This window comes from Crocuta crocuta, unplaced genomic scaffold (genome assembly GCF_008692635.1).
Source record: "Crocuta crocuta isolate KB4526 unplaced genomic scaffold, BGI_CrCroc_1.0 scaffold197, whole genome shotgun sequence".
Lineage (NCBI taxonomy): Eukaryota > Metazoa > Chordata > Mammalia > Carnivora > Hyaenidae > Crocuta > Crocuta crocuta.
Genome location: NW_027532002.1, coordinates 2,562,940 through 2,589,205, shown reverse-complemented (window position 1 = coordinate 2,589,205; position 26,266 = coordinate 2,562,940). Strand labels below are relative to the sequence as shown.

Sequence of the window (26,266 nt, the reverse complement as noted above, 5' to 3'; positions counted from 1 at the left end):
TTCTTGCTACAAATTTAAGAAGAATGGCAGCAAGCATATCTGTCAAGCTTCCTGCATTAATGGGAATAGTTCTATTGATCCATCATTTTGTGTGTTGCTGCTAGCTTTTGAAGTATATGTATATATTTAAATTTCAATGAAATATCCATCTATTTTCATTTGACTAAGATCTTAAAACCAGAAAGATATTGACTTTTATCAAATGCCTTTATAGCATCACAGAAAATGATCATATTGTTGACCCTCTTAAAATATACTGTGATAAATTATATTAATAGGATTTCTAATGTCAAACCTTTCTTACATTCCTGGAATGAACTTAACTTTTTGTGGTATGTTATTCACATATACTTACTAAATGGGTAAGGAGCCAAATTCTCAAAATTTGATGACAATAGCTTTTTCCCCTAAGTGCTAAAATTTAAGACTAACTTTAAACTTTCCCTATCAATTTTGGCAAAAATTAGCAGAATAACATCACTTTGAATAAACAGATTCATAACGGAGAATCAGGTAAAGCAATGTCAAGGGTATTCAAGAAAAAAAAAATTAAGGCAGTATTTAAAAAGGAGGTCCTAAAGTTCTAGAGAAACATTTGTGATCCATTCTCACCTCAGCAGCCAGTCTAGTCACTTACTTGCTCAAACCCTCCAAAAGCTTTGACTCTCACTATTAATGGAAAGCTAAAGCCCTTACAAACACATAGAAAACTTCCAGGGCCTTCCCCACTAACACATGGAACCTCATTTCACACTACCTTTCCCATCTCACTCCAAACCAGCCACATCTTGCACATCCAGGAACATACTGTACACCATCACCTCAGAGCTTTTTTACTTGCTGTCTCTCTTAACCTAATGGCTGCTACCTCAACTCCCTTAGCTGACCCTGTGTAACCTTCTCAGTGAGGCCTTGTCTTTGTACCCTTTTCAATTCTGACCTCTGCTACATACTCCGCACATTCCTTGTCTGTTTTATTTTCCTCACTAACACCTACTAACATTTAACACACTGTTTATTTTACATGTTTGCTTTCTTTGTACACTGCAATACAAGCTCCAGAAGAGAAGGGTGTCTTTTTACTTATTTTTTTATTGTTTTTATCACTGTTCTATCCTTAGAACCCAGAAAATGTTTGACAGACAACTCGTTGCTCGAAAACATCAATGAATTCAAATCTGAAGAATATTTGAAACTTAATAAAGCAAGAAAAGTGAGAACTTAAAAGGTGCAGAATAGAGATTATTACAAATTATTTAGTATTTGTCTTTCTTGAGTGTCTGTATTTTGTTGGTTAAAGAAATAAGACAACACTGTGAATGACTTATATTAGTGAACTTCTTTTTTAAGTTTATTTATTTTGAGAGGGAGAAAGCACATGAGTGAGTGCAAGCAGGGGAGGAGCAGAGAAAGAGGGAGAGAAAGAATTCTAAGCAGGCTCCATGTTGATGCAGGAGTCCCCAAGAACCATGAAATCATGACCTGAGCTGAAACCAAGAGTGAGACACTTAACTCAGCCACCCAGGTGTCCCATTATGTTAATGAACTGCAAAACTTAGATGATATGGGACAACTCCTAGAAAAAGTGATCAAAAACTACTCAGGAAAGAAGTCTAAACTGTCCTATTACCATGAAACAAGTTAGATCAGTAATTTAAAATCTGTCCACAAAGAAAACAACAGGTCCATATAGGTCTTAGTAGGCAAGATCCACCAAACTTTCAGGGAATATTCCTTCCTGTCTTTCTTTAAAAATATTTTTTAATATTTATTTATTTTTGAGAGAGAGAGAGACAGAGAAAGAGAGACAGAGTGCAAGTGGGGGAGGGTCAGAGAGAGAAGAAGACACAGAATCTAAGGCAGGCTCCAGGCTCTGAGCTGTCAGCACAAAGCCTGATACAGGGCTCAAACTCACAAAATGGTGAGATCAGACCTGAGCTGAAGTTGGGCGCTTAACCGACTGCCCCACCTTCCAGTCTTAAATAAAATCTACCACAGAAAGAAAAGGTAGAGACACCTACAATTAAATTCTGTGTGGCTAGAATAAATCTGATATCAAAATTCATCAAGTGGCTGGAGGATTCTGGGAGAATGGCAGGAATCTGTCTGCTCACCTAGACAGCAATAGCACTGGCCAAATCTGGTTGATGGAACTGTTCTGGAACTCGGGAGTCTTATTAAGAGTTACAACTTCCAGGAGAATTCTTCAATGGGAAACTGAGTTAATTTGAGTCCATTTCAGGTCTTACCTCAGCAGCAGCTATCCATCCAGACACAAACAGTCCTTCACGAGTTCAAAAGCACACGCAACAAAAGCAAAATACACAAGTAAAACTGTATCAACCTATAAAGCTCCTGCAAGCAAAAGAAGTGATCAACAATATGAAGAAACACCTTACAGAATGAGAGAAACTATTTACAAACCATCTAGCACAGAGAGTGAATATTCAAATTATAGAAGTATTTTTTACAACTCAAGAGTCAAAGAAACCTAAAAGCCCACATAATCTGATTAAATATGGGTAGAACCTGAAAAGACATTTTCCTAATGAAAACATACAAATGGCCCACAGATATAGAAAGGTGCTCAACATCACTAATCATTAGGTAAATGCAAATCAAAACCACAATGAGACATCATCTTATACCGGTTAAAATGACTATTATAAAAAAGACAAGACATAAGTGTTGAAGAGGATGTGGAGAAAAGGGAACCCTTGTTCTCTGTTGGTGGGAATGTAAATTGGTACAGCCACTATGGAAAACAGTATGGAGGTTTCTTGAGAAATGAAAAGTAGAACTCCCATATGATACAGCAACCCCAAAGAAAATGAAAAGAGGATCTCAGTGAGATATCTGTATTCCCATATTCACTGCAGCATTATTCATAAGAGTCAAGACATGGAAATAAACTAAGTTTATATCAATGAATAAACAGATATTGAAATTGTGATGTGTGTGTGGATGTATACACATGCACACGTGCGCACACACACACACAATGCAAAAATTATTCATCTATAAAAAAAGGAAATCCTTCCATTTGCATCAACATGGATGGATCCTGAACACATTACGCTAAGTAAAATAATACATTAAGAAAAAAATTCCTGGCAGAGTTATATCATAGACATAGAAAGCAGAATGGGGGCTTCTAGGAGCTGGGCGGGAAGAAAGGGAATAGGGAGGTATTGTTTAATGGGTAGAGAGATTCTATTTCGCAAGATTAAAAGAGTTTGGGAGATGGTGGTGATGGGTGCATAACAATGTGAATACACTTAATACTACTGATATGTACACTTAAAAAAGATTAAGACACTGAATGTTACTTTATGCATATTTTGCCACAATAAAAAAATGGAAAAAATTCCTGTTTGGAAATAATTATGTATTTATTTTCCTTTATATACTATAGGGATTTAGGAACTTGTAAAGTGATAATGGAAGAAGATACTTCACAGTAAGAAACTAGTTCCATAGTTAGTAAGTCACGTCGTAAACCATATACCACTCACCCAAAACAGGTTCTACTACAAATAAACTTGAGTAATGTTAGTACTTTTATAACTGTAATTGAGTCAAACACCTTATCCATCCATAGTCACCTATGTGACCATGTGACTAACTCTAAATGTTAACTAATTATTCTTTTTTTTAAAAAAATGTTTGTTTATTCTGAGAGAGAGAGAGAGATGGAGCGAACAGGGGAGATCAGAGAGCAAGTCCCAAGCAGGCTCCACTGTCAGCGCAGACACAGACACGGGGCTCAACCCCAAGAACCTGAGATCACTACCTGAGTGGAAATAGAGCTGGACGCTGAACCGACTGAGCCACCCAGGCACCCCTAAACAATTATTCTGATTTTCCTGCAGCGTAAAAACAAAAAAACCAACAAACAAAAACAAAACAAAAAACTACATTAAACAGTCTGGGGGAAAAAAAGGCAAGTGTAACAAAAGGATAATTACTGTCCAATCCCCTTCATGAACAGAGATTTAAAAATTCTAACAATAGCAAAATGAATCTAGTAATAATTGTATTTAGCCCAGAAAAGCAAAGTTTCTTACTGTAGAATATCAATTAATATAATTCACCACAGTAACATGTTAGAGGCAAATATACACAGGATCATCTAGATTGACACAGAAAAGCATTTGATGAAGCTTAGCTTTTATTAATAATTTCTTTTAAGAAGTGCTCAAAGCTTGAGGACTTGTTAGAAAGACAAAGAAGCCAGATTTAAGATGCTGGCCAAATCAGGAACAAGTCACACATAAAAGCATAAAAATAAATAATGAAAATAGTGGGTTATACTGCAGTGAATAAAACAGATGCTGTTTTCTCTTGGACATTAGAAAAGAAAGTGGTAAGAGATTTGAATAGGAATGTCACAAAAAAGGAAACACAAAGGGCCCATAAACATACCAAAAGATCTTTGACTTTATTGACACTCAGAGAAAATGCAAATTAAGGCCATAAGATACCATTTTATACTCACCCGACAGACAAAATAAAAAAAGGATGTACAATAATATGAGCTATATATTATCCATTACTGTTCAAGGTAGTCTAATCATTTTTGAAAAACAATACAGGATTAAATTAAAAAGCTGCACACGTATATAATTTACCGCCAAGAGAATTCTACTGTTAGGTAAATACTCTAGAGAAATTCTTAATATATATGCCTCAGGAGGTACATGTGACAATATACAGCATTATTTCATAAAAGAAAAAAGAAGAGGAAAAAACCTAAATGTCCTTCAACAAGAAAATGGGTAAATGAATTGTGCTTTATTTATACAATGGAAAATGTAAAGCAAAGAAAATGTCTGAACTCCAGTAACATCAAAATCTCAGAAACCTAAGTAAAAATATAAAAGTCTCATAAACAGATACCATTTTTACAGACCTTAAAAACAATAATAACCTATAATAACAAACATATATTGCTCAGGAATACATAAAAGGTAAAGTCACCAAGAATGGCAGGTTAAGTAGTGAGGAGAATGGTTATCCCTAGGAGAAGTGAGGGGGCATGGCCAGGGCACACAAGGACTTCCAAGTGACGACGGTTCTATTTTTCAGTTAGAGACTGGGCTCATGCTTGTTAATTTTATAACTGTATTCAAAACTTCCCTATATTTTATAATGTCCTTTTATAGATAATAAAAAACATAGTGGCATATTATAACAACATCAAAATTATAGGAAAAAGAAAACATCAAGTTGTAAGAATTAGTGACAAAGACAGATATTCTTGAAGAATAAACATTCATCAAAATCAACCATCTAGCCTTAGGACCTTTGTTCTAACTGTTCCACCAACCTAGAGTATTCTTCTTCACAACATCTACTTAGCTAACTCCTTCTCCTTCCAATCTCTTCTTCTCCATAAAGACCTGCTCTAACTACTCACTTGATACCTAAATCTCCCACCACCTAAGACTGGCCCTCCTGAAAACATTAAAAATAGAACTCCCCTATGACCCAGCAAGAGCACTGCTAGGAATTTACCCAAGGGATACAGAAATGCTGAGGTATAGGAGCACATGTACCCCAATGTTCATAGCAGCACTCTCCACAATAGCTAAAACATGGAAAGAGCCTAAGTGTCCATCAACAGATGAATGGATCAAGAAGATGTGGTTTATCTATACAATGAGATACTACTGAACAGTGAGAAAGAATGAAATGATGCCATTTGCAGCAATGTGGATGGAACTGGAAGGTATTAGGCTAAGTGAAATAAGTCAGTCAGAGAAGGACAGATATCATGTTTTCAATCATATGTGGAACTTGAGAAACTTAACAGAAGTCCATGGGGGAAAGGAAGGGGAAAAAATAGTTACAAACGGAGAGGGAGGGAGGCAAACCACAAGAGACTCTTAAATACAGAGAACACACTGAGGGGGGATGGGGTTGGGGGAAAGGGGGAAACAGGTGATGAGTATTGAGGAGGGCACCTGTGATGAGCACTGGGTATTGTATATAAGCCAATTTGACAATAAATTATATTTTAAAAAAACAAAAGACTGGCACTCCTGATCTCCCTGGAGTACCTTGATTTGTTCTTTTTTTCTACAGTCCTGTGTCACCTTCTAATGGTATAAGATTTGCCCATTTACTGTGTTCATTATTCCCCATTCTCCCAGAATGTGATTAACACGGATGCTGGGATCTGCGTAGTTCTAGTCTCAGGTATGACCCACACACCTGGATCGTTGGTGCTCAGAAATGAACATGTCACTTCATTTTAACAGAAGGCTCCTGGATAACATACCATTCTATGTTTCTCTGTCACGAATTATCTCTTTTACTTGTAGCAAGTCAGGCACAATCTCAAATCAGATAACATGACCCAAATTAAAATTTTCTGGGTGGCCTATTTTAAAACATGGTCTGTTAATTATATCACAGTATTTGAATGACACTTGTTTTAGCTATGGAATCCTATTACAACCAGTTTCAAACATGTGTAAAACAAATACTAACGAGGAGTTTAAGGTCAAACTAAATCGAAAAAAAAAATTTAAACCATTACCATGTGTATATAAATGATCTTCCGTAATTTGTATACATCAATGTATCCCACAACATATACTGCAAATAATGATGCAATCTGAAATTTAAGAAGAAGTTAAATTATGAAAAAAAATTATATACATAATGAATAGCTATAAGAATGAAAAAAGATTATTTTTGGTTTTTTTCACATTGGTTTGTATTTATATTAAAAGGGAATTCTTTAGTTTCCCTCTTACCTGCCAATTTACTATTGAATATGGTCAATAGATTAATATAGGAAATATTGATGTTTTCCTTTCCATGCACAGCTCTCTCAATTAACCATGTAAATTTTCTACTTTGTAGATTATTCAAAACAATACTCATTGTAATGTCAGGCTGACTTTGACAATGTACAATTACAATTGTACAATTACACAATGCCTTGCCCAATCAAAAAATATAAAAAATTAATTATAACACATAACACATAATTGGGAAAGGTACATTAGACTCAAAAGTAATCATGTAATGAGTGTGTGTGTAAAAATGCAGTAAGTTCTGCTTATTAGTCACTCTTATGGAAATCTCCATTAGTGTTCTCTTTCATTTATATAATATTCAAGCGCTTGTTTGCATCAAATTTATCAAATTTCAAATTAGAAGGAGAACTTTCACTGCTTTTAACTTGCTTCAGTTTTGAAGAAACCTGCATATGTATTTACCAAGAATTCAGAGAGTACTGCAATTATTTAGATGAATTACTTGATTAAATGATAACAATGTACCTCTTGGTAAAACATAGTTACCCTGTCAAACAATGCCTCTCCACCCTTTCCTCATGGAGGGAGCAACTCGGATTAAATTCCAGGCTTCCCCTTCTACACAAATATGGTATAAACAAGCTGCAGAGTAGCTGAACGCTTAAATTAGAGCTTAAATTGCATTCGCCAAGTTATTTATCTCCAAACAATCTACAACAAATTTTCTCATTAGCAAGAAAACAAGATTTCCCTTTACCCAGATTTACCCAAGGGACACTGCATTGCTTAAGGATGAGACTCACAGGACACGGTAACTGGGAGGAAGTGGGCCTTGTTATTCAACATAAGCCCCCCACTCCGTGGAACCCCCTCCCCCACTCACCCCCCCAAAACAGGTTATCACCCCTGGCTGGAAGCAATAGGACTCTCCCTTTCCACCCCAGGGCCAAACAATACACAGGCCTACAATGGCCCTTGAGGAGTGTCTCTCAGGGACATTTTTAAGCAGAAACATTTAAAATGTCACCAAGCTAAAGAAGACACTGGAGCCTAAAAGGTAAGATCAAAGAAAGAATGAAGTACAAATAGAGGCTCTTTTTAAAAAATAATGATAAAAGCAGCTAACCTTACTGACATCGTGCTAAGAATCAGCACTGTGTTAAGTCTAATGTACATTCCCTCATCTGATCCTAACCCCCAATAAAGTAGGTTCTTTCATTTTCCCTATCTCACAAAGGAGAAAACTGAAACTAAGCCAAGTTAAGCAGTTTGTCCAAGTCAAGCGGCTAGCAGACAGAGTTAGGAACCAAGCCCAGATCCTACTTCATATCTCAAGCGAGACACTTCCAAGATTACAAAGCAACTCGTAATCTGCTTTACACGAATAGGAAGATGGCCAGCTTAATGAGGCGGCAGAAGTAGCTAGGGGCAGGGAGCAGCACAGAGAGAGCACACACAATTCACTCCCTCTCTCAGCAAGCACCTTCACCTTGCTTCATATACTTCTACTTGAAGGGAGAAGGGGGCAAGAATGCACAGAAAAATGATAAATTATACATTGGTGGGGAGGGGGTTCTATAATTAAGAACTGTTTAACTACCTGTCCTACGTTATCCTACATGCATTTATGTTCTGGGTAAGAATGTACAGCGTTGTTCATAAAAGTGTATTTATTTAAGAGAAATACTTGAAGTTTTACCACTGGTCCTCTTTTAAGGATACTAGCAACACCGAATAACAAAGACAAGTATTCTCATCAAGATGAGTTCAATAAAGGCATTCCACTAGTAAGACAATAATGAATACTCACTAATAAATAAATCTTACATATTTGCCTGTCCTGAACCTTCTTCAAAAGCATTAACTAAAAAACATTTTAGGACTTAGAATCATGCAATATCTCAGTTCTGTAATTTTACACAAATGGGTTCGCATAATCAACCACACTAATCTTAATTCCATTTGAAACTGCAAGCGCCTTACCTGAGTAAGAAGTACAAACTGAGCAAACTGCCAAGGGAGCATGAAAAACACATTGGAAATGCAGAGTGCGATCAAGCTTCCTCTATAAAGTTTTGTAGCCCTTGGGAAGATAAAATAAATACAAGTAAGTTTAATCACAAGATATTCTAGCATGGCCACCAAACGCTGCAAATTAGTATCTCTGGACATAAACTGGTTATAACATAAACCAGACAGAAAATGAACCAATGGGTTAGAAATTATACTTCCTGACACTCAATTACAACACCTTTCCATGAAAAGTAAATATCCATTATCCACTATAAAAACAAAGCTTGCCCAAGAGAGAGAGGGCAGCTGGGTCGGTATACCCATTGAGTTCTTTCAAACTGTATTTTGGTGAATTGATAATGAATCATATTTAATGCTACATCCAGTAGTTTCGTTTGGAGAGTCAGAGGATGTCTGTAAACCAGCATCACAAGTAGTATATTCTAAGTGCTAAGTATTCTGCACAGAAGTTGAATTCAGAATATGCGCTGAGCGGATGGAAAATCTGTGGATGGTGTGGGATAAAAGCTGGGTCCTGCCCAGGCAGGACACAGAAAAGAGGCAATAGAGGCAAGGAGCCTTCCTGGAGCACCTGTAGAAGCTTCACTTTCCTGACTTGTAATTTAGGGGACTTTCAGGAAGGAGAAGGAATTTCATCTTTCATGCTAGTTTTAAGAAGTACTTTTCTCCTAAATCAGTGAGACAATGAGAAGCCCCCAACAGATCTAACATCTTCACAAAATGAAGTGTAGGGGCGCCTGGGTGGCTCAGTCAGTTAAGCGTCCGACTTCGGCTCAGGTCATGATCTCACAGTTCATAGGTCTCAGCCCCGCATCGGGCTCTGTGCTGACAGCCAGCTCAGAGCCTGGAGACTATTTCGGATTCTGTGTCTCCCTCTCTCTCTGACCCTCCCCTGTTCACACTGTCTCTCTCTCTCAGAAATAAATGAAACATGAAAACAACAACAAAACAAAATGAAGTGTATATGGTAACACACTGCAGTTACAAGGTGTACACCTTAAGGAAATCCTCCTCCGGATGAACCTACCTGGGCCACTGAGCGCCCTAAATATCTTTACTTCCCTAAATATCCCTGTTCCAAGGACATCCCTCTCTGCTATTCTAATCCAACTCTTTATATCATGCCCCTAAATCAAGTATTTTTAAAATCCTGGTAACCTTTTTGTGAACTATGAAATCAATTTATTAGATAAAAACTTGTAATTATTATTAATGGAGTGAATACATCCCACATTCAGAGAGAGACCCATCTCCCTAAGGGACAAAGCCCTTAGGCTCTAGTCGTTCTGAGGTCATCACAGGTGGAAATGGATTGTCCCAAGGGTTTTGGTGTAACAGACTTCAACCAGCTCCTCCTACATTCTGCACATCATTGAAGGGAGTTCTTAGTCTGAGTCATCTTCAGATTTTCGTCAGGCTTTGTTCTATTTTTTTCACAGCCCCCATTTTGTTTTATTTTTACCCTCTGAATCAAGGCAACATCCATCCAAACTCAATATTCATCCACACAAAGGGGAAAGAAAGTGTTCTTGGTCCTACTCTCTTCCATTCATACGGTGCTTGAATCTCTGAGGTCTCTAGCTGAAGGCCAGAGGAACGTGAGAAAGTCCACGCCAATCCTGAATCTCCAGCAGGAACTGTCCTAGCAAGTGTGTCTCTGGTCTGCTGAGTGGTTTCTTTTTACGCCCACTATCTGAGTCTAGGGGCTGCGAAACACATGAAGGAAGAACCACACGTGCTAACGTTCCTGGCCACAATCATTCCATGAACTGTTCTTTCCTCTGAGGGACTGCATCTTACAGGTTACACTCTACTGCCACCAGTCTTCCCCCTTCTCTCTGCCTACTTTTGGGAAGCTGGGGTGGTGGCAGAAAATGACTTGGGGAAAGGGTAGTGAAAGTAGATTTGCTGCTCCTTGAGCAGATCTGTGGGCCTCTTAGGAAAAAGGGAGAAGACTGGAAGGCAGATGAAGAAAACATTTTTGGTGGTAAATATTTTGAAGTTATACACTTAAAATAACCAGGAATTCAACCTAGCAACAGCATTGTCTTAATTATTTCATTCCATTGACTGTTTTTATTATGGAAGCTTAAAAAATTCTACCTTATGTTATTCAATGAAAAACAAACAAACAAGACCGAAGGAGAAGTCAAGGTTACCTGAGAATGTGAGTCACAAGCAACATCTGAAGTACGAGGAACGGATAGGAGAAGCTTTCGCGGAGAGGTGGTGTCCACATCACACGCGTGCACTGAAAGCAAAATTCATAATGTGTGGTCTGCTTGCTGAATTTGTTAAGTAAGACATACTAATCGAAAGCGGCTATTTATGAACACAAAAAACCATTTTGTTCACACATAATTTAAACGGTCTGTTGGAAAACAAGCTGCTAGGTTTTCCACCAACAGCAAAACTGGAAAGTGAGAAGGGAAACATTATTAAGAAGGAGATACACATGGCATAAGATCTTGTGAAATAGGAACATGAAGTGTCAAGAACAAATACCAAAAACCTTCAACTGCAGCCTAAAAGGAAAGTAGGGAAAGTGCCAGCAAGAAAACGTTCTGCCAAAATGAAAAGCGTTTCATTGTGAATTGGTTGTGGAAACCTGTTTGGTTTGTCTTCTTCCACTTGAATTTCAGCAAAACTATCCATAACCAATACTTCAAAACTCTTTGTAGTTATCAATGTCAGTATTTTTATTCACAATGCTGCTTAAAAAAAGAACAGGCACTCCATTTCTGTTTTTACTTTTTCTTTGCCCAAGCTACCCTGGGCTGCAAAATGTTTAGAAGTGGCAGAGGGGATCAAATAAAAATATGTACCAACTCTACTAAAGAACTCACTTTGGACATAATTAAATAATGTTCCATCCCAGTTTTAGTACTCTATCACTTTTCTGCATGTCTACTAAATATATTAATAAGTCTATCTTTCAATGAAAGGAAAACTACACTGGGTGAGATATAAACAATCTGATTTTACTACTATAAAGTTAGTCACACTAGAAGAAATCATTACATCTTTCAGGTCAAGCAGAATTACTTAATCTTATTTTTTTAAGTTTTTAAAAAATTTTTTAAGTAATCTCTACACCCAACATGGGGCTTGAACTCACATCACAACCCGAGATTAAGAATCACATGCTCTACCAAAAGAGTCAGCCAGGTGCTCCAAGCAGAGTTACTTTAAAGGTTACATAAATTACAAAGACCACAGTGAGTAAAGGAAATAAACCTTTCCTTTATTTTAGCTCTGCCTCAGACTGTTAGATATTTCCACTACTGCTATAGCAAGTTTAAGCCAATCTACTTCTCTTTGTAACCAAAATTCACCATCCTCTATTACATTTAACACAGATATCTATTTATAAATGATACACACAAGAGAATTCTGAAAAGATTGAAAAAGTCTTTTCAAAATGCATATTTATTGTTACTGGAATGCAATTTTAAAAATCTTTTAGTTTACCCAATTAATTAGAAATGTCAGTATGATTGATAGTAGAGAGAGATTTATAACCATATTTTACAAAGCTATCAATCTCTGTGCAAAAACCAAGAAGTAATATTTGAACTATATAATGCACAATTTGAGAATTTTCTTCCTTCAGACTACTCACTTGTATTTATTTTATTACCCAAATTCAACTATGGTGCCATCTCTTAGAAATCCATTTCTTTTACTAGAAAAGTCACTTTTACTAGAATTGAAGTCACTCAATTCTCTAAAACTGGATTACATTCTTTGTAAAAAGTAGGATGAGAAGGCCAAATTACAGAACTGAAACAAAGAGCAAGGTCTTCTACAAAGTTAAGAGTGAATGAATGCAAACGTATGGGAAAGTGCTTATTGTTTCTCCAATAACACCACGTGCTTTACTAGATCTGGTACAAACATAACTGCAGGTCCAGCAACCCCAAGAAATTTGCAAACAGGAACCAGATTTGCTTTACTCAGACCTTAAGTGTCAACAAATAAATATTTTCCTCTAATTGTAATACAGTTCTCTATATAGGATGACAGTTCAAAATGCCTTCTAAAGGCATGATCTTGAAATTCAGGAATTATAGAAGGGAATAAATGTGTGAGCTCCTTCACAAGGGGTTACACATTGTCTTATGCACTCAGATAAAATACAAGAAACTCCTGAATTATGAAAATGAACTTAATGAAAATCTCACTGTTTCTTTAAACTGTCCTCTTACAGCATATAATTTCTAGCACACATTTCAAAGAGCTAAGTAATGTTGCAGCATAATACTGCCTAGGTATTGACAACAACAGTTCCAATTTTCTGCTTAGGAAAGCCTGACTTTCAAATCATTTACTCAAGAACCAAAAACCAAGGAATTTTAGCAGCATGCAGCTTCATTTGTCAACCTCTATTGTCAAATAGCTTACTTACACTATTAGAGATCTAGCATAATCTAATCTACTTCTTTTTATAATGTAAAACTAAATAGGAGAACAGCTAACTCGTGAATTATAAATTACAGTTAATATCGAAAAGATCATGTTTAAGGCTTGTTCTGAGAGTTTGGGCCGAGCTGATATTTGTAGGATTAGTCATAAATTTTTGTTGGTATAACGTTTAGGTTTACAACAAATTATCCCACTTTTGAATGCTACACCGCTATATTAGCTATGATAGTGCTTTATATTGCTTAATGTTAATTATAACATTGTGTTTAACCATGCACTTACAAACGCTTCCAAAAAAGATTTCTGGCCACCATGGGTTACTTTTCTGCAGAGAACACAGTACAGGTCTAAAAATCCTTTTTCTGGGACACCTGGGTGGCTCAGTTGGTCAAGCATCCAACTCTTTGCTGAAAGCAACTTTCAGCTTGCGTCTGGGCTCTGTGCTGACCAGATGGAGCCTGCTTGAGATTCTCTCCCTCTCCCTCACTCACATGATCTCTCTCTCTCTTTCAAAAGAGTAAACTTAAAAAAAATTCTATTCCTTAGATGCTAACCATAAAAGATGTTAGGTGTAGCAACCACAACGTGAACATCTCTTCGATGTTACTTAGGGCAGTGCCACTACTTAGCAGACCTTTAGCTCGGCATGGGCTTTGTGTGGCTGATGGTGTTGCATCTTGATAATAAGCCAAGTACCTTTCTTGGTGTTTTTGTCTCTTTCTGAACCATGTACTGATATGCTGCCCAATTTACCAGTCAGTCATATATGTCAATTTGACTTGGTAACACAATTTTGGCTCACCCAAGACTTAATGTTGCAGTAATATATAATTGCTAGCATTAAGTTTTACTACTTTAACAAAGAATTTCTGCTGATTCTATGGAAAGACTTATCTTTTTTGTCTGAACTTTCAGAATAACAGTATATCTTATCCTAGTTATACACAAAATATCTGTGAAATCAGTAACCTTTCTTGGAAAAGCAAGAATTACATCTTCATGCCTCCAACTATTACTGCAGTGACTCAAACTTGACCATTTCTCACTCGTTTAAAACATAAAATATTATCTGACAATATGCTAATAGTATCATCTCCTTTACCATGTGGTTGTAAACTACACCTCTGTCTATAGTATGAAAATATTAGTCAAGCTATAAAGGCAGTATAAACTACAAGGGATTTTAATTGTATTATCAAATTAATAACATAGAGAAACAAAATTAATTCAAATAACTTTTGAATTGTTTAATTTTTAAACTGAGTATATAACCTTAGTAGAATATACTCTTACAAGAAAAAGATCTGCAAAAAAAATCTTGAGCCTTACTTATTAGCAAATTTATTATTGGATGAGTATACGAAATTTGAAGCTATTCCATGTATATAATAGAATAAAGCAAATAAGTAAATTTATTTAAATTGGGGGAAAGAGGAAGATACAAATATGGAGTGGGGAAAGTAAAGAAGAACCCTAAAATAATTATTGGAGGAATCAGTAGGAATCAATGATTTTTTAAAAGTATATTTACTGGCCTGCTAAAAGCTAAAAATAATTATATCCTAATACCAGTGAGTTCACCAAGGACCCTGCTTGTGGTCTCTAAATTCCATTTGGGGTGCCTGGGTGGCTCAGTCGCTTAAGTGTCTGACTCTTGGTTTCTGTTCAGGTCATGATCTCACAGTTTGTGGGTTCGAGCCCTGTATCAGGCTCTGTGTTGATGGCGCAGGGCCTGCTTGGGATGCTGTCTCTCTCTCTCTATCTGCACCTGCCCTGTTCACTCTCTCTCTCAAAATAAGTAAATAAACATTTAAAAATAAATAAATATATGTCATTTTCCACTAATTGGGGACGGCTGGGTGGCTCAGTTAAGTGTCTGGGGTTTGATTTCAGCTCAGGTCATGATCTCATGGTTCATGAGTTCAAGCCCCATGTTGGGCTCTGCCCTGGCTGTGGAGCCTGTTTGGGAATCTTTCTCACTCTCTCTTTGCTGCCCCTCTGCTTAGGCTCATTTTCTCTCTCTCCCTCTCTCTCTCAAAAATAAATAAACATTACAAAAATTTAAAAAAGGGGCATTTGGGTGGCTCAGTTAAGTGTCCAAATTCTNCAATGGGGCCCCATCAAAGGCAGAGAATAGTACCAAAACTCCCCACAAAATCTTTAGGAATTAATCTAACATAAATATATGTCATCATGTCTGCACTTAGTTTAAACGGATTAGAAAAATGCCTGTGGTGTATAGGAGTGTGTATAAGAGAGAGAGCAAATGTGGAAAAATATTAAAACTGGCAAATGAAGTGAATCTAGAACAATGTGTATGCTAATTTTTCCAAATAAAAAGCTGAAGAAAAAAATTACCGAAACATGTACTTTTTTGGTACTGCCTTTTTAGGACAAAACGTACAATGGAAATTAGATATAGCCCAAAAGAAGATACAGAACATCTGTTGGCTCTACCTTTACACCTGAGAACAACTGCATAATTTAGGCATGGACCTGCCACAGACAGTCTTTGCTGGGGCCAGATATAAAACAGATAGACTTGTAACAACATAAACTGGAATCTGGAAAAACCACAACACAAAAATAAATCTTTTTGACAATTTTCCCCCTCACACCCACCCTGAAGACACACACACACACCACACAAATATGGCAGAGTAGGCAGCAGTGGGGAGGCGTAAAAGCAGAGATCTCACAATCTCACACAATGCTTAGCTTCCAGGAACTTGCTGAAGTTGAATTCAGAGATTGTCTGAAAGTAACTAAAAGGCTAAAAATGAACCCCCCCCCCTCCCAACTCAAATGCTGGTAAGATCAAAGAGCTAATGCCCTGGGCTGAGTGTCTGGGAAGTTGGAAATAGAGCCAAAGTTGGAGACAGAACTAAAACAATAGAAACTACAGTCCCGTCCAGCTAAAGCAGAACTCATGGTGAGATCCAGATGCTCAGGGCCTCACCTCCCATGACTGACCCAGGAAAAGATGTTCCTTTTCTGGGAAAAAGAAAAAACAAATGAAAGCAATTATCTAGCTCAGGCTTTATCATTTTTTCATACAAAATGTCTTACATAAGATAGAAAGCTATGAGACATGCAAAATAGCAGAAAAACAGGACCCGCAATCAAGAGATAAACTCTAGTCAACAGAATTAAACCCACAGACAACATATATGTTGGAATTAACCTAATAATAATTAGGTTTTAAAATTTATGGAAGAAGATAGCTAGAATGGGTGAACAGATGGGAATTTTTAACAGAGAAATGGAAGCTCAAGAAAAAAACTGAAACTCTAAAATTGAAATTCACAATATCTTAAATGAAAAATCCACCAGACTGAGTAGCAGATTGAATGTATCAGAATAAAGTACCAGTGAACTCAAGGACATGGCAAGAGAAAATATCTAAATACAGACAAAGATAGAAAAAAAACATGAAAAAAAAAAAAAGAGGAAGGGAGTATCAAAAACTCATGGAACAACATCAAAAATACACAGAATTAGAATCCTCAAAGAAGTGAATGTAAAACACAAAATACTTAAAGGTAAGATATTAACCAAAAATTTTCCAAAACTGATTTTAAAAAATCAACCCATGGAACAAAGATGTTCAGTGAGCCTTAAGCAGGGCACATACAAAGAAGACCATACCTAAGTTTATTACCATCAAAACAATGAAAACCATATATAAAAAGAAAGTCTTCAAACCACTGCAGAAGAGACTTATTACATTCAGAGTAACAATAAGAATGATAACTGACTCCTCATCAAACAATGGAAACCAGAAGACAACAGGATAACATTTGAAGTGCTGAAAGGTAAAGCTATCAACCTAGAATTCTTATCCAGCAAAAATACACTTCAAAAAAAGAAGGGAAAGTAGGGACATTTTTAGACAGGCAGAAGCTAAGAGACCTTGTTGGCAGCAGATCTGCACCACAACGCTAAATAAAGTTCTCAAGACCAAAGAAAAAGTATACCAGATGGAACCCCAGATCTGCAGGATGAAAAATATCACTGAAACCCAAACACAAATGTCCAGATGTGAAGGATGGCTTGGAGGTAAAAAGGGAGAGTTTGCAGGGCAAAGGGCACAGCATGAACAAAGGCTCTGGGGAAGGAAAAGGAGTGGTCCTTTCTGGGAAGTAGAGGGGGAAAGGCAGTGGGACCTAAGCAAAAAAAAGAGCCTGGCAGTGCTGACACCCAGCAGGGCCCAGGTCATCAAGGGGCTAGTTTTCTACCATATTATAGGCAGTTTTCAAATCTCATCAATATAGACACATTCCCACCTAAGATCAGAACACTTTTTTTTTTAATTTTGGAGTTAATGCAATTTTAATGTAAATTCACAAATTGATAAACACACCTCTCAATAGCCTGAATAAACACATCTTACACTTGTACAATTTTCCAAATCAATGTAAAAAAATAATTTAAACTGCATCACTCTCCTGCATGTAACTCCTCAATGTCCTTCCCACTTACTCCAAAAAAACCTTACAATGGACTCCAAAAGAACCAACAAGTATTACAGAATTGGCTTCTTCCACATCTGCTCCCCATCACTAATTGGTCTCCACCCTTCCACTCTGCTCCTGTCACAATGGCCTCCTGGCTACTTTCCAAATAAGCCAGGATTCTCCCACCTTCAGATGCTTATCCACAAGGACAGGGTCTTTGTTTTACTGACATATTGACATATCCTCAGCATCTACAAGTACCTGGCATACAATGAGCCCTCTGTATACACTGTTTTAACTGAGTTGAAGAAACAGAAGACCCAGAATAAATGTCCTGGCCAAAATGTTACCATCGCAAGAGAGGGAAGAAGAAAGAGAAAAAGAAAGGAAGAGAGAAGAGAAAGTAAAGAGAAAAAGTTCCACAAATTAGCAAGGAAATATCTCTTTACTTTTTACTTGTGAAAGATAAACTGTTGTGTTATCTTTGAAATCCTACTCCCTTTTCTAAGAGTTATCTGAGTTGAGAGAAGTTTGGAGAGGTTACTGGTTAATCAGAAAACTTAGAATCCTGTCCCTGCTGAGCAACCTTGAGCCAAACACTTAACCTTTTACTGCTTCCAATTATTATGCAAACTAGAATGTTATTATCTACTACTTATCTACCATACAAGAACATCCCAAGGATTAATGAGACTGTTTTCAAAGTGGTCTAAGAACTGCTTTCCAAGTCTTAAATAACATAATTATGTCAATAACTAATTAGGAACATGTACATTATCTCAGTGCAGTTCAAAAATATTTAAGAAACTAATATGGGTTAGAAATATATTACGGGTAATATATATATATAAAAAAAAGGTTAATTAGATACGCCTCTAAAGCAAACCTTTCCTACTACTTTGAATTACTTACTTTGGTTTCAAAAAAAAAAGGATTTTCCTCCTTACATGTGCCTATCATTTTATCTGTGAACATGTTTTATATAAAACACCATTAATCATGCTTGGTAATAACTTTTTAAAAATCTCATCATGAAAAAGCTAAACAAACCCATTTCACATATAATGAATTTTTAACAGTCCAAAATTAAAGAGAAATATTGTATTTAGGTTTTTTTTTAATACACTCCTCTAAATGCTTTTCAATCAGTATGCTAAAAATCCTGCAATAAAAACCCATGCAGCATACATCTGATCTTGTAATTAGGAAGGATTTAAAAGGCAGAGCAAAACTGTTAGCTTTCATCTTAGCAGTAATTCTCAATAGGGACAGAATCAACATTCAATAATAAAAAAAAGCTTGGTAAGTGAAAACATCTACATAATTTTTACGATGAAATGTGCAAGCTCAATATTATTATTACTCTAAGCAATTAATAAGTCCTTTGTTGTATTTTCACAGGTTTCAGATTTGGAGGTTTTAAATTTCTCTTTGAGATCACTTGATTAATTCTTTTATATTACACAGTTTGTAGTTCTTTTGTTAAGGCCAAAATATTCCCTTGTAAAAACCATCTGAGTGAAAGGCTAGTTTCAAAAACATATCATATACCATCTTAGACTCAAGTAGAGAGCAAGAATGGAAATGGAATTTAAAAGCAAGTAACAATTCATAACTATTTTTTGGCATATAAACCACTCACTTGCGTAATTAAGATGCCTCTTCTAAGAAAGAGGGGTACCAATTAGTAACCACCAGCAATTCTGGTGAACAAAACACCCTGAGGCTCTAGAACAGGTCACTAAACACATGAATAGGTATGACCCAAGTAGATGCTTCCCTCTCATAAAAATTATAGACTTTGGACAACATTTTTAAAATTCAGGAAAAAAAAACCAGGGTCTGACAATCACACAGTCTGAAAACCAAAATAAATACTAAATTATAAAATAAATGGTTTTAGTTACTTAAGTTCTCACCCTTATTTTACCCAAAACTGCAGTTTATTCTCAGAATGTCCATGTCTTTGAGTAAAGACAAAATGGTCTTTACTCAAAATGGTCATTTTTCTACTCTAAAGCTACGTTACTGATTAAGTACAATTATCTATTTCACTACTTCAGTAAAACTGCAATTCTAATTCTTGTCACATTTAGTTTACCCTTTCCTAAGTAGAAAGTGATGTCTAAGCATGTTTAAACACACTAAGTAGCCAAAAAGTATCAAAAGGAAAGTCTTTCAACCTGAAAAATGAACTGAACGGTCCAAATTTCATTGGTATAAACTGAAAAGACTCTGTAAGGAATGATGTCCATGCTATGTGAGTATCAAAACTGTGTAAGAAAAATATAAGATCAGGAATTGACAACCTCTAGTTTAGACTGAGGGTAACACAACAGACCTTTCTGCTTAACAGTCGTCTTTAAAACTGCACTTTGGCTTCAACTTTTTCTATAAACTCTTTCCTTCAACATCGTACAGTGAACACTCAGTGCTCCTTTCCTCCGTGGTTAAGTAGTTATTTCTGAATTCTTAGGTCATTCTCCCCAGATCTGTGCTTCCACATGTCCCATGGTCCATACTATGACATTGAACAGCATCCACAGTCAAGCAGAGGTAAAAACACATTTTTTTTTTTTGCTCAAAAGTCAGACAAACAATGCTGCAATGATTTGTCTCAAATGTTCTAATCTCTAAAGCTGCTCTGGCTCTAAGTTTCTGTGATTCTAAATACTAAGCCTGTGTTAGTTCAATACACATTAGTAACCTGCTGAACAATAAAAAAAAAAAAAAAAAAAAAAAAAAAAAACTCAACCTTGACCCTACAGTTGCATTTTAGTATGATTACTCTGAGGGCTTTGTAATGTATGCATATTCAAATACTGTAGACACTGAGTTTATAAATGCAGAAAAGGACTGAGTTACTTCACACAAAACAAGCTGAATTTTTTTTCTTTCCCTCATACAAAATTTACCATGAAAGAAACCCAGATAGAGATCTACTAATAGAAATACATTTACAACTACAATTGATTCAGTGGAAGGATTTCACTGGCATCCTGAATTTATATTAGAATTTAATCTAAACTAAGTTATTAATAATAAAAGGTAGCAGTTACATAACAGGTACTACGTGCCAAACACTGTTCTAGATGCTTTACACTCATGAGTTCATTTAATCTCCCCAATAATCCCATGAGATGAGTAACATCATTACACCCATTTACAAAGATGAAACTAAGGCAGGTGAGGTTAATGATTTGCTCAGGTCACAAAGCCCATATACAGCAGAGCCAGGATTTGAACACAGGTAGCCTGGAGGCAGAGTCAATACTTTTTACAATGGTGTTCTCTTCAGAAAACCCTTGGAGAAGTGCAAGTTTACATGTATAATATAATATTCTACAAAGGAGACTTAAAAATACATCCAAGTTTAACAGATGCATTAAAATAGAAATACAGTGTATAACTCTGACAACACAAAGTTATCCCCTGGGGTATCTGGGTGGATCAGCTGGTTAAGCATCCAACTCCATTTCACCTCAAGTCATGACCTCACAGTTTGTGAGATGGAGCCCTGCATCAGGCTCTGCATTGATAGCACAGAGCGTGCTTGGGATTCTCTCTCTGATCCTCCCTTGCTCAGGCTCTTTCTTGCTCTCTCTCTCAAAATAAATAAATAAACTTAAAAAAAAAAAGTTACCCCTACACAAGGAAGTTAACTATATCCATGGCTGGCTTATTTCTATTACCACTGTACATGAACTTCCACACTTTTAAATTATATAAAGAACTGATGCAGACCCATATTGTTTCAAATCATTAAGAGATACATGACATAAAAGATATAATATTCATGAAAAGTTAGCTTAAAATAAATGCTAATGTAAAATTTGAATTAAAACAAGATCAAGCACTTAAAGAATGCTACTATAGACTAAATTTTAAGAAAATTAAATTTTAAAAGGAAACCTGTATTTCTAGAAGTAAAATAACCTAAAATTTTTTTAAACACTTGATTGGCTACCTAAAGAAGAAACTTGCATTTCTAAAAGTACAATCCCCTAAAGATTCTGAAAGTATTTGTTGACTACGTACCTCTCCGTGATTGAAAAAGAAGCACAGCACTGTAACCAGGCCTCCTAACCGGCTGCCGCTGGAAAAGTGGATAAGAAAACATAACTCAAATAACGGAATCCAGGCCAATCCTAATGAAACTCTGAAATATCATAAGATGATAAACTTCTAGTACTATGCAAGGTTTTAGCCACAAGAGAACTCTACTGTGCTTATTTACAAAATAAATAGTTCATTCCCTTTAGAGTAACATTAGTCAAAATAAGTTTCATTTTTAAAAAGTCATTTTCCATCTTCAAACTGTACAAAAAAAAAAACCCACACAAATTGACGGGGAATAAAAATTGTGAACAGTCACGTTACTGGGCATGAAACAACCTGATATTTTTCTCTTTTTTTTTCACTCTTTAGTACCATGTACTTATTTAGTCCCACTCCTGTCGTCCAGGAGTTCTCAAACTATTTTTCTGAAGACATAAGATAACAGATTCCGGAAAGAAAAGGAGAAAAGTGCAGAAAAAGGCTCAGTGGTCATTATGGCAGAAAACACCATACGGTCTCCTACTCTTGGAAATTCAGAAAGCATGCCAGCCCATTAAAGATTTGATTAATTCAGTATTTTCCAAACTCCATCCCAAGCTTTCCTATAGAACATACTTGGCAAACACCAGCTTACAGATAAAGTTTTTACCTTCCATCTGTTTTCAAAACTTGTAAAAGAACACAAATATCAAAATATAGCCATCAGGCTTCTAACTCTAGCTAAGAAATCACAATGCCATAGTTTGGCAGTCATAACAATTAAACCTTCATTTGCTTAGGTAAGAGTAATACGTGTCCCCGCACTCTCCTCCCATCCAGACAGGGGATAAAAAGGCTGTTTCCAGTTTATTCCGTCATTTCTTTCATCTTTACTCTTGAGGTCTTCTACAGTCTTTAGCTCATGCTGTTTTCTCATTATTGTACCTGAATAGCCTTCCTTCCTTCTATCTACCCAACAAGTATGTGTATAACACAGACAAGTCAGGAAGGTAAGAAGAAACAGACACAGGTATTCTAGGCCATGGTACTTACTCTTGGAGATGAATGAATGAGGAAACAGAGGAGATACATGAGATGGCAGAGATAGTCCAAGGAAGGAGCACACACACCATCCACACCCCACCCCCAGAAGGAGATAAGAAGGGCTGGCCTCCCCAGCACAGGTGGCCAATCAGCATTGGCACAAGAGGAAGGTTAAGTTTGCATGTTCAGAGCAGCATGTAGTTTACGGCATTGCCATTTTCCCTACAGAGTCTTGAGCCCCTCCCTTGCTGCTCTAGAGAAGAAATGGCAGTGCTTAAAGTTTGAAGGAAGAGGCTTGTCTGAAACACCATGTGCATTTAAGAACAGAGCTAATGAGGGAAAACAGGACTGCTGAGCAATCTTACGGGATCATGGGACCTTGAAGACCATACACTTATAGGACACTAATGGAAGAACTGTGTCATTTTTCTCCACCAACTATCAACCAGGATGAATCAGCACAAATGAACTATAAAGGGGCAAAGAAACAGCATACTGGCCAGAAAATGGCTACAGTGATGAACCACAGAAATAAGAGGGACACACAAAGGAGCCGGAAAGTAGTACAGGCCAGAGAGGGAAAGCCAGGGTTCGCCCCTTGGAGGCTCAGCATGTCTTCTTAAAAAGACCAGCAAACAGGCCAACCCTGCGTTTCACTGAAAGTCATGAGACTTCAGAAAACGTAAGCAAGAGTTATGGGTTTAAATAAATAAATATTAATATTTTGAACTTACTCCGAAAAAACAGAAAACGCAAAGGTCTATATAGTTTAAAAATTGGTCTCCTTGCCACCCTTCTCCCAATTCTATTCACCTAAGATAAACAATAACAACATTTGTGTGTGTGTCCATTCTCCCAAATCTTTTCCTAAATCCATACAAATAAATTTGTTCCTTTTCTCAACAATCTGTTATGAAGATTATTCCTAATCAATACATGTAACTCAAGACATTCTTATTAATAGATGTCAAATACTGCATCATATAAATGTACTGTAGTTTGTTCTGTCCTTTCCCTATTTTCAGACATATTGATATTTTTAAAATTTCTTACTATAATAAAAACACGCTAAAAGGATGCCTGGGTGGCTGAGTGGGTTGAGCGTCAAATTCTTGATTTCAGCTCAGGTCATAACCCCAGGGTTATGATTCTGCTTAAGATTCTCTCTCTCTCTCTCTCTCTGCCCACCTGCCCCTCTCCTCTGCTCACACTCTTTCTAAAATAAAATAATTAATTAATTAAAAACACATTAAAATAAGTATCCTTGTATATGCATATACTGGTGCTTTCATTTCTAAAGGACAGACCTTACTGTGAGATTGCCAAATCAAAGAATGTGAACTTTCAAAAAAGGCCATACCAGTCCACATGCACCCCCACCACAGCATATGAGGGGTCTGCTTCTCCATAACACAGACCTCATGGGCCCGGACCCTTTTATATTTTGCCCATTGCATAGGTGGTAACTTTCTTCTCATTGTTATTTGTATGTCCTTCCTGCTTATACAGAGCATCATTGTAATGGATTTTGGAGACAATATGCATTTTCTCTTCTGTGAATTGCCTGTTTACATTCTTGTCTGTTTTTCTATTGGATTGTCTGTTTTCCTATTCAAAGACTAAGGGTAGGGGCGCCTGGGGGGCTTAGTCGGTTAAGCATCCGACTTTCGCTTAGGTCATGATCTCGCGGTTCGTGGGTCCGAGCCCCGCGTCGGGCTCTGTGCTGACTGCCAGTTCAGAGCCTGGAGCCTGTTTCAGAGTCTGTGACTCCCTCTCTCTTTGACCGTTCCCTGCTCACACTGTCTCTCTCTCTCTCTCTCTCCTAGAAATAAATAAAACATTAAAAAAAAAAAAAACCAAAGACTAAGGGTATCAATTTTTTGACTGTCATATGTGTGACTCTTTTGAATAATTTATGGTGTATTCTGCCAGAAAGAAATATAAAAGTTTATGTAATTAATTTTATGTAGTTAAATGTCAATATTTTTTTTATTTCTTCTGCATTTCCTGTCTTGTCTGTGAAGATCTTTCCTACCTCAAAATGATACAGTGTTCTAAAATACCTTCCAGTATCACTGTAATTTACATTTAAATCTTTCATCCATAGAAATGTATGTATAAAGCCCTAATTTTGTTCTTTCTGACACAGATAGCCAATTATGCTAACACCATTTATTAAACATTCCTCTTTCCAGTGTAATGAAATTCAGTCTTTATCATACTTTAATTTCTTACAATATTAGAATCTGTTATTTCCAGCCAATTGATTTAACTCTGTATTTTCTATATCACAGTGTTTTTATACCTGTAGCATTATAGTAATTTTATTTTAAAGTTTATTTATTCATTTTGAGAGAGACAGAGAGAGTGAGCAGGGGAGAGGAAGAGAGAAAGGGAGAGAATCCCAAGCAGGCTCTGCACTGTCAGCTCAGAGCCCAAAAAGGGGCTTAAACTCATGAAATGTGAGATCATGACCTAAGCCAAAACCAAGAATCCAACACTTAACCAACTGAGCCACCCCAGTACCCCGCATTTTGGTAATTTTAACATATGAGAAGTAAAGTTCCCCACCCTCAAGTACTCTTATTTTTTAACATTTTTAAAGGTAATTCTAACCAGTGTCCCCTCCCATGCACAAAAAGTGTTGGCTTTCTGATCAGAATGTCATTAAATTTACATATAATGTTGGAAGAATTGTCATTTATGTGATGTAAATCTGCCCATTCAGTCAGATAGTATGTCTCTATTTATTCAATTATTTTTTTTTTAATGTTTTATTTATTTCTAGGAGAGAGAGAGAGACAGCGTGAGCAGGGGAGGGTCAGAGAGAGAGGGAGTCACAGACTGAAACAGGATCTAAGCTCTGAGCTGGCAGTCAGCACAGAGCCCGATGCGGGGCTCGAACCCACGAACCGCGAGATCATGACCCAAGCGAAAGTCGGATGCTTAACCGACTAAGCCACCCAGGCGCCCCTCTATTTATTCAATTCTAATTATACTTCTTTAAACAAAACTTTTATGGACAAGCAACATAGCAGTCAGATAACTAGAGTTAAAACTTCTAGAAGTACAAGCATATAATAAAATCTGAGGATACTATAATATTTTAGCACTTTCAGATTTTGGCAGATCATATAAGCTAAAGAAAACATACCAATGATTTGAATGAGATAATCAATAAGCTCAATATTATGAACATATATAGTACCTTGACTATACAGAGAATATACATGATTTTTTTTTTTATGTCCTCAGAGCACCTGGCTGGAAAGACACATCATTATTTGATTATAATCCAAAACAACCTAAAACACAAGAAAGACTGAAAACACCACCACCAATTTGAGAAATTAATGTAAAATTCCCTTTTAAAAATACCCTGGCGGCGCCTGGGTGGCTCAGTCGGTTAAGAGTCTGACTTCGGCTCTGTTGAGGATCTCACAGTTTGTGGGTTCGAGCCCCATGTCGGGCTCTGCGCTGACAGCCAGCTCGGAGCCT

General features: G+C 36.7%; 1 protein-coding gene across 3 annotated transcripts in view; it reads right to left on the bottom strand.

The window, feature by feature from the left end:
- Window positions 1-26,266, bottom strand: part of DPY19L1 (dpy-19 like C-mannosyltransferase 1) — a 101,814-nt gene that overhangs the window by 31,807 nt on the left and 43,741 nt on the right. For all 3 annotated transcript variants that reach the window (XM_077775326.1, XM_077775327.1, XM_077775325.1), the window contains exons 7-10: window positions 21,725-21,782; window positions 10,964-11,055; window positions 8,754-8,853; window positions 6,545-6,622 (exon numbers count right to left, since the gene is read on the bottom strand). In XM_077775326.1, the coding sequence (XP_077631452.1) occupies window positions 6,545-6,622; window positions 8,754-8,853; window positions 10,964-11,055; window positions 21,725-21,782 (328 nt within the window). The remainder of the gene's footprint in view (window positions 1-6,544; window positions 6,623-8,753; window positions 8,854-10,963; window positions 11,056-21,724; window positions 21,783-26,266) is intronic.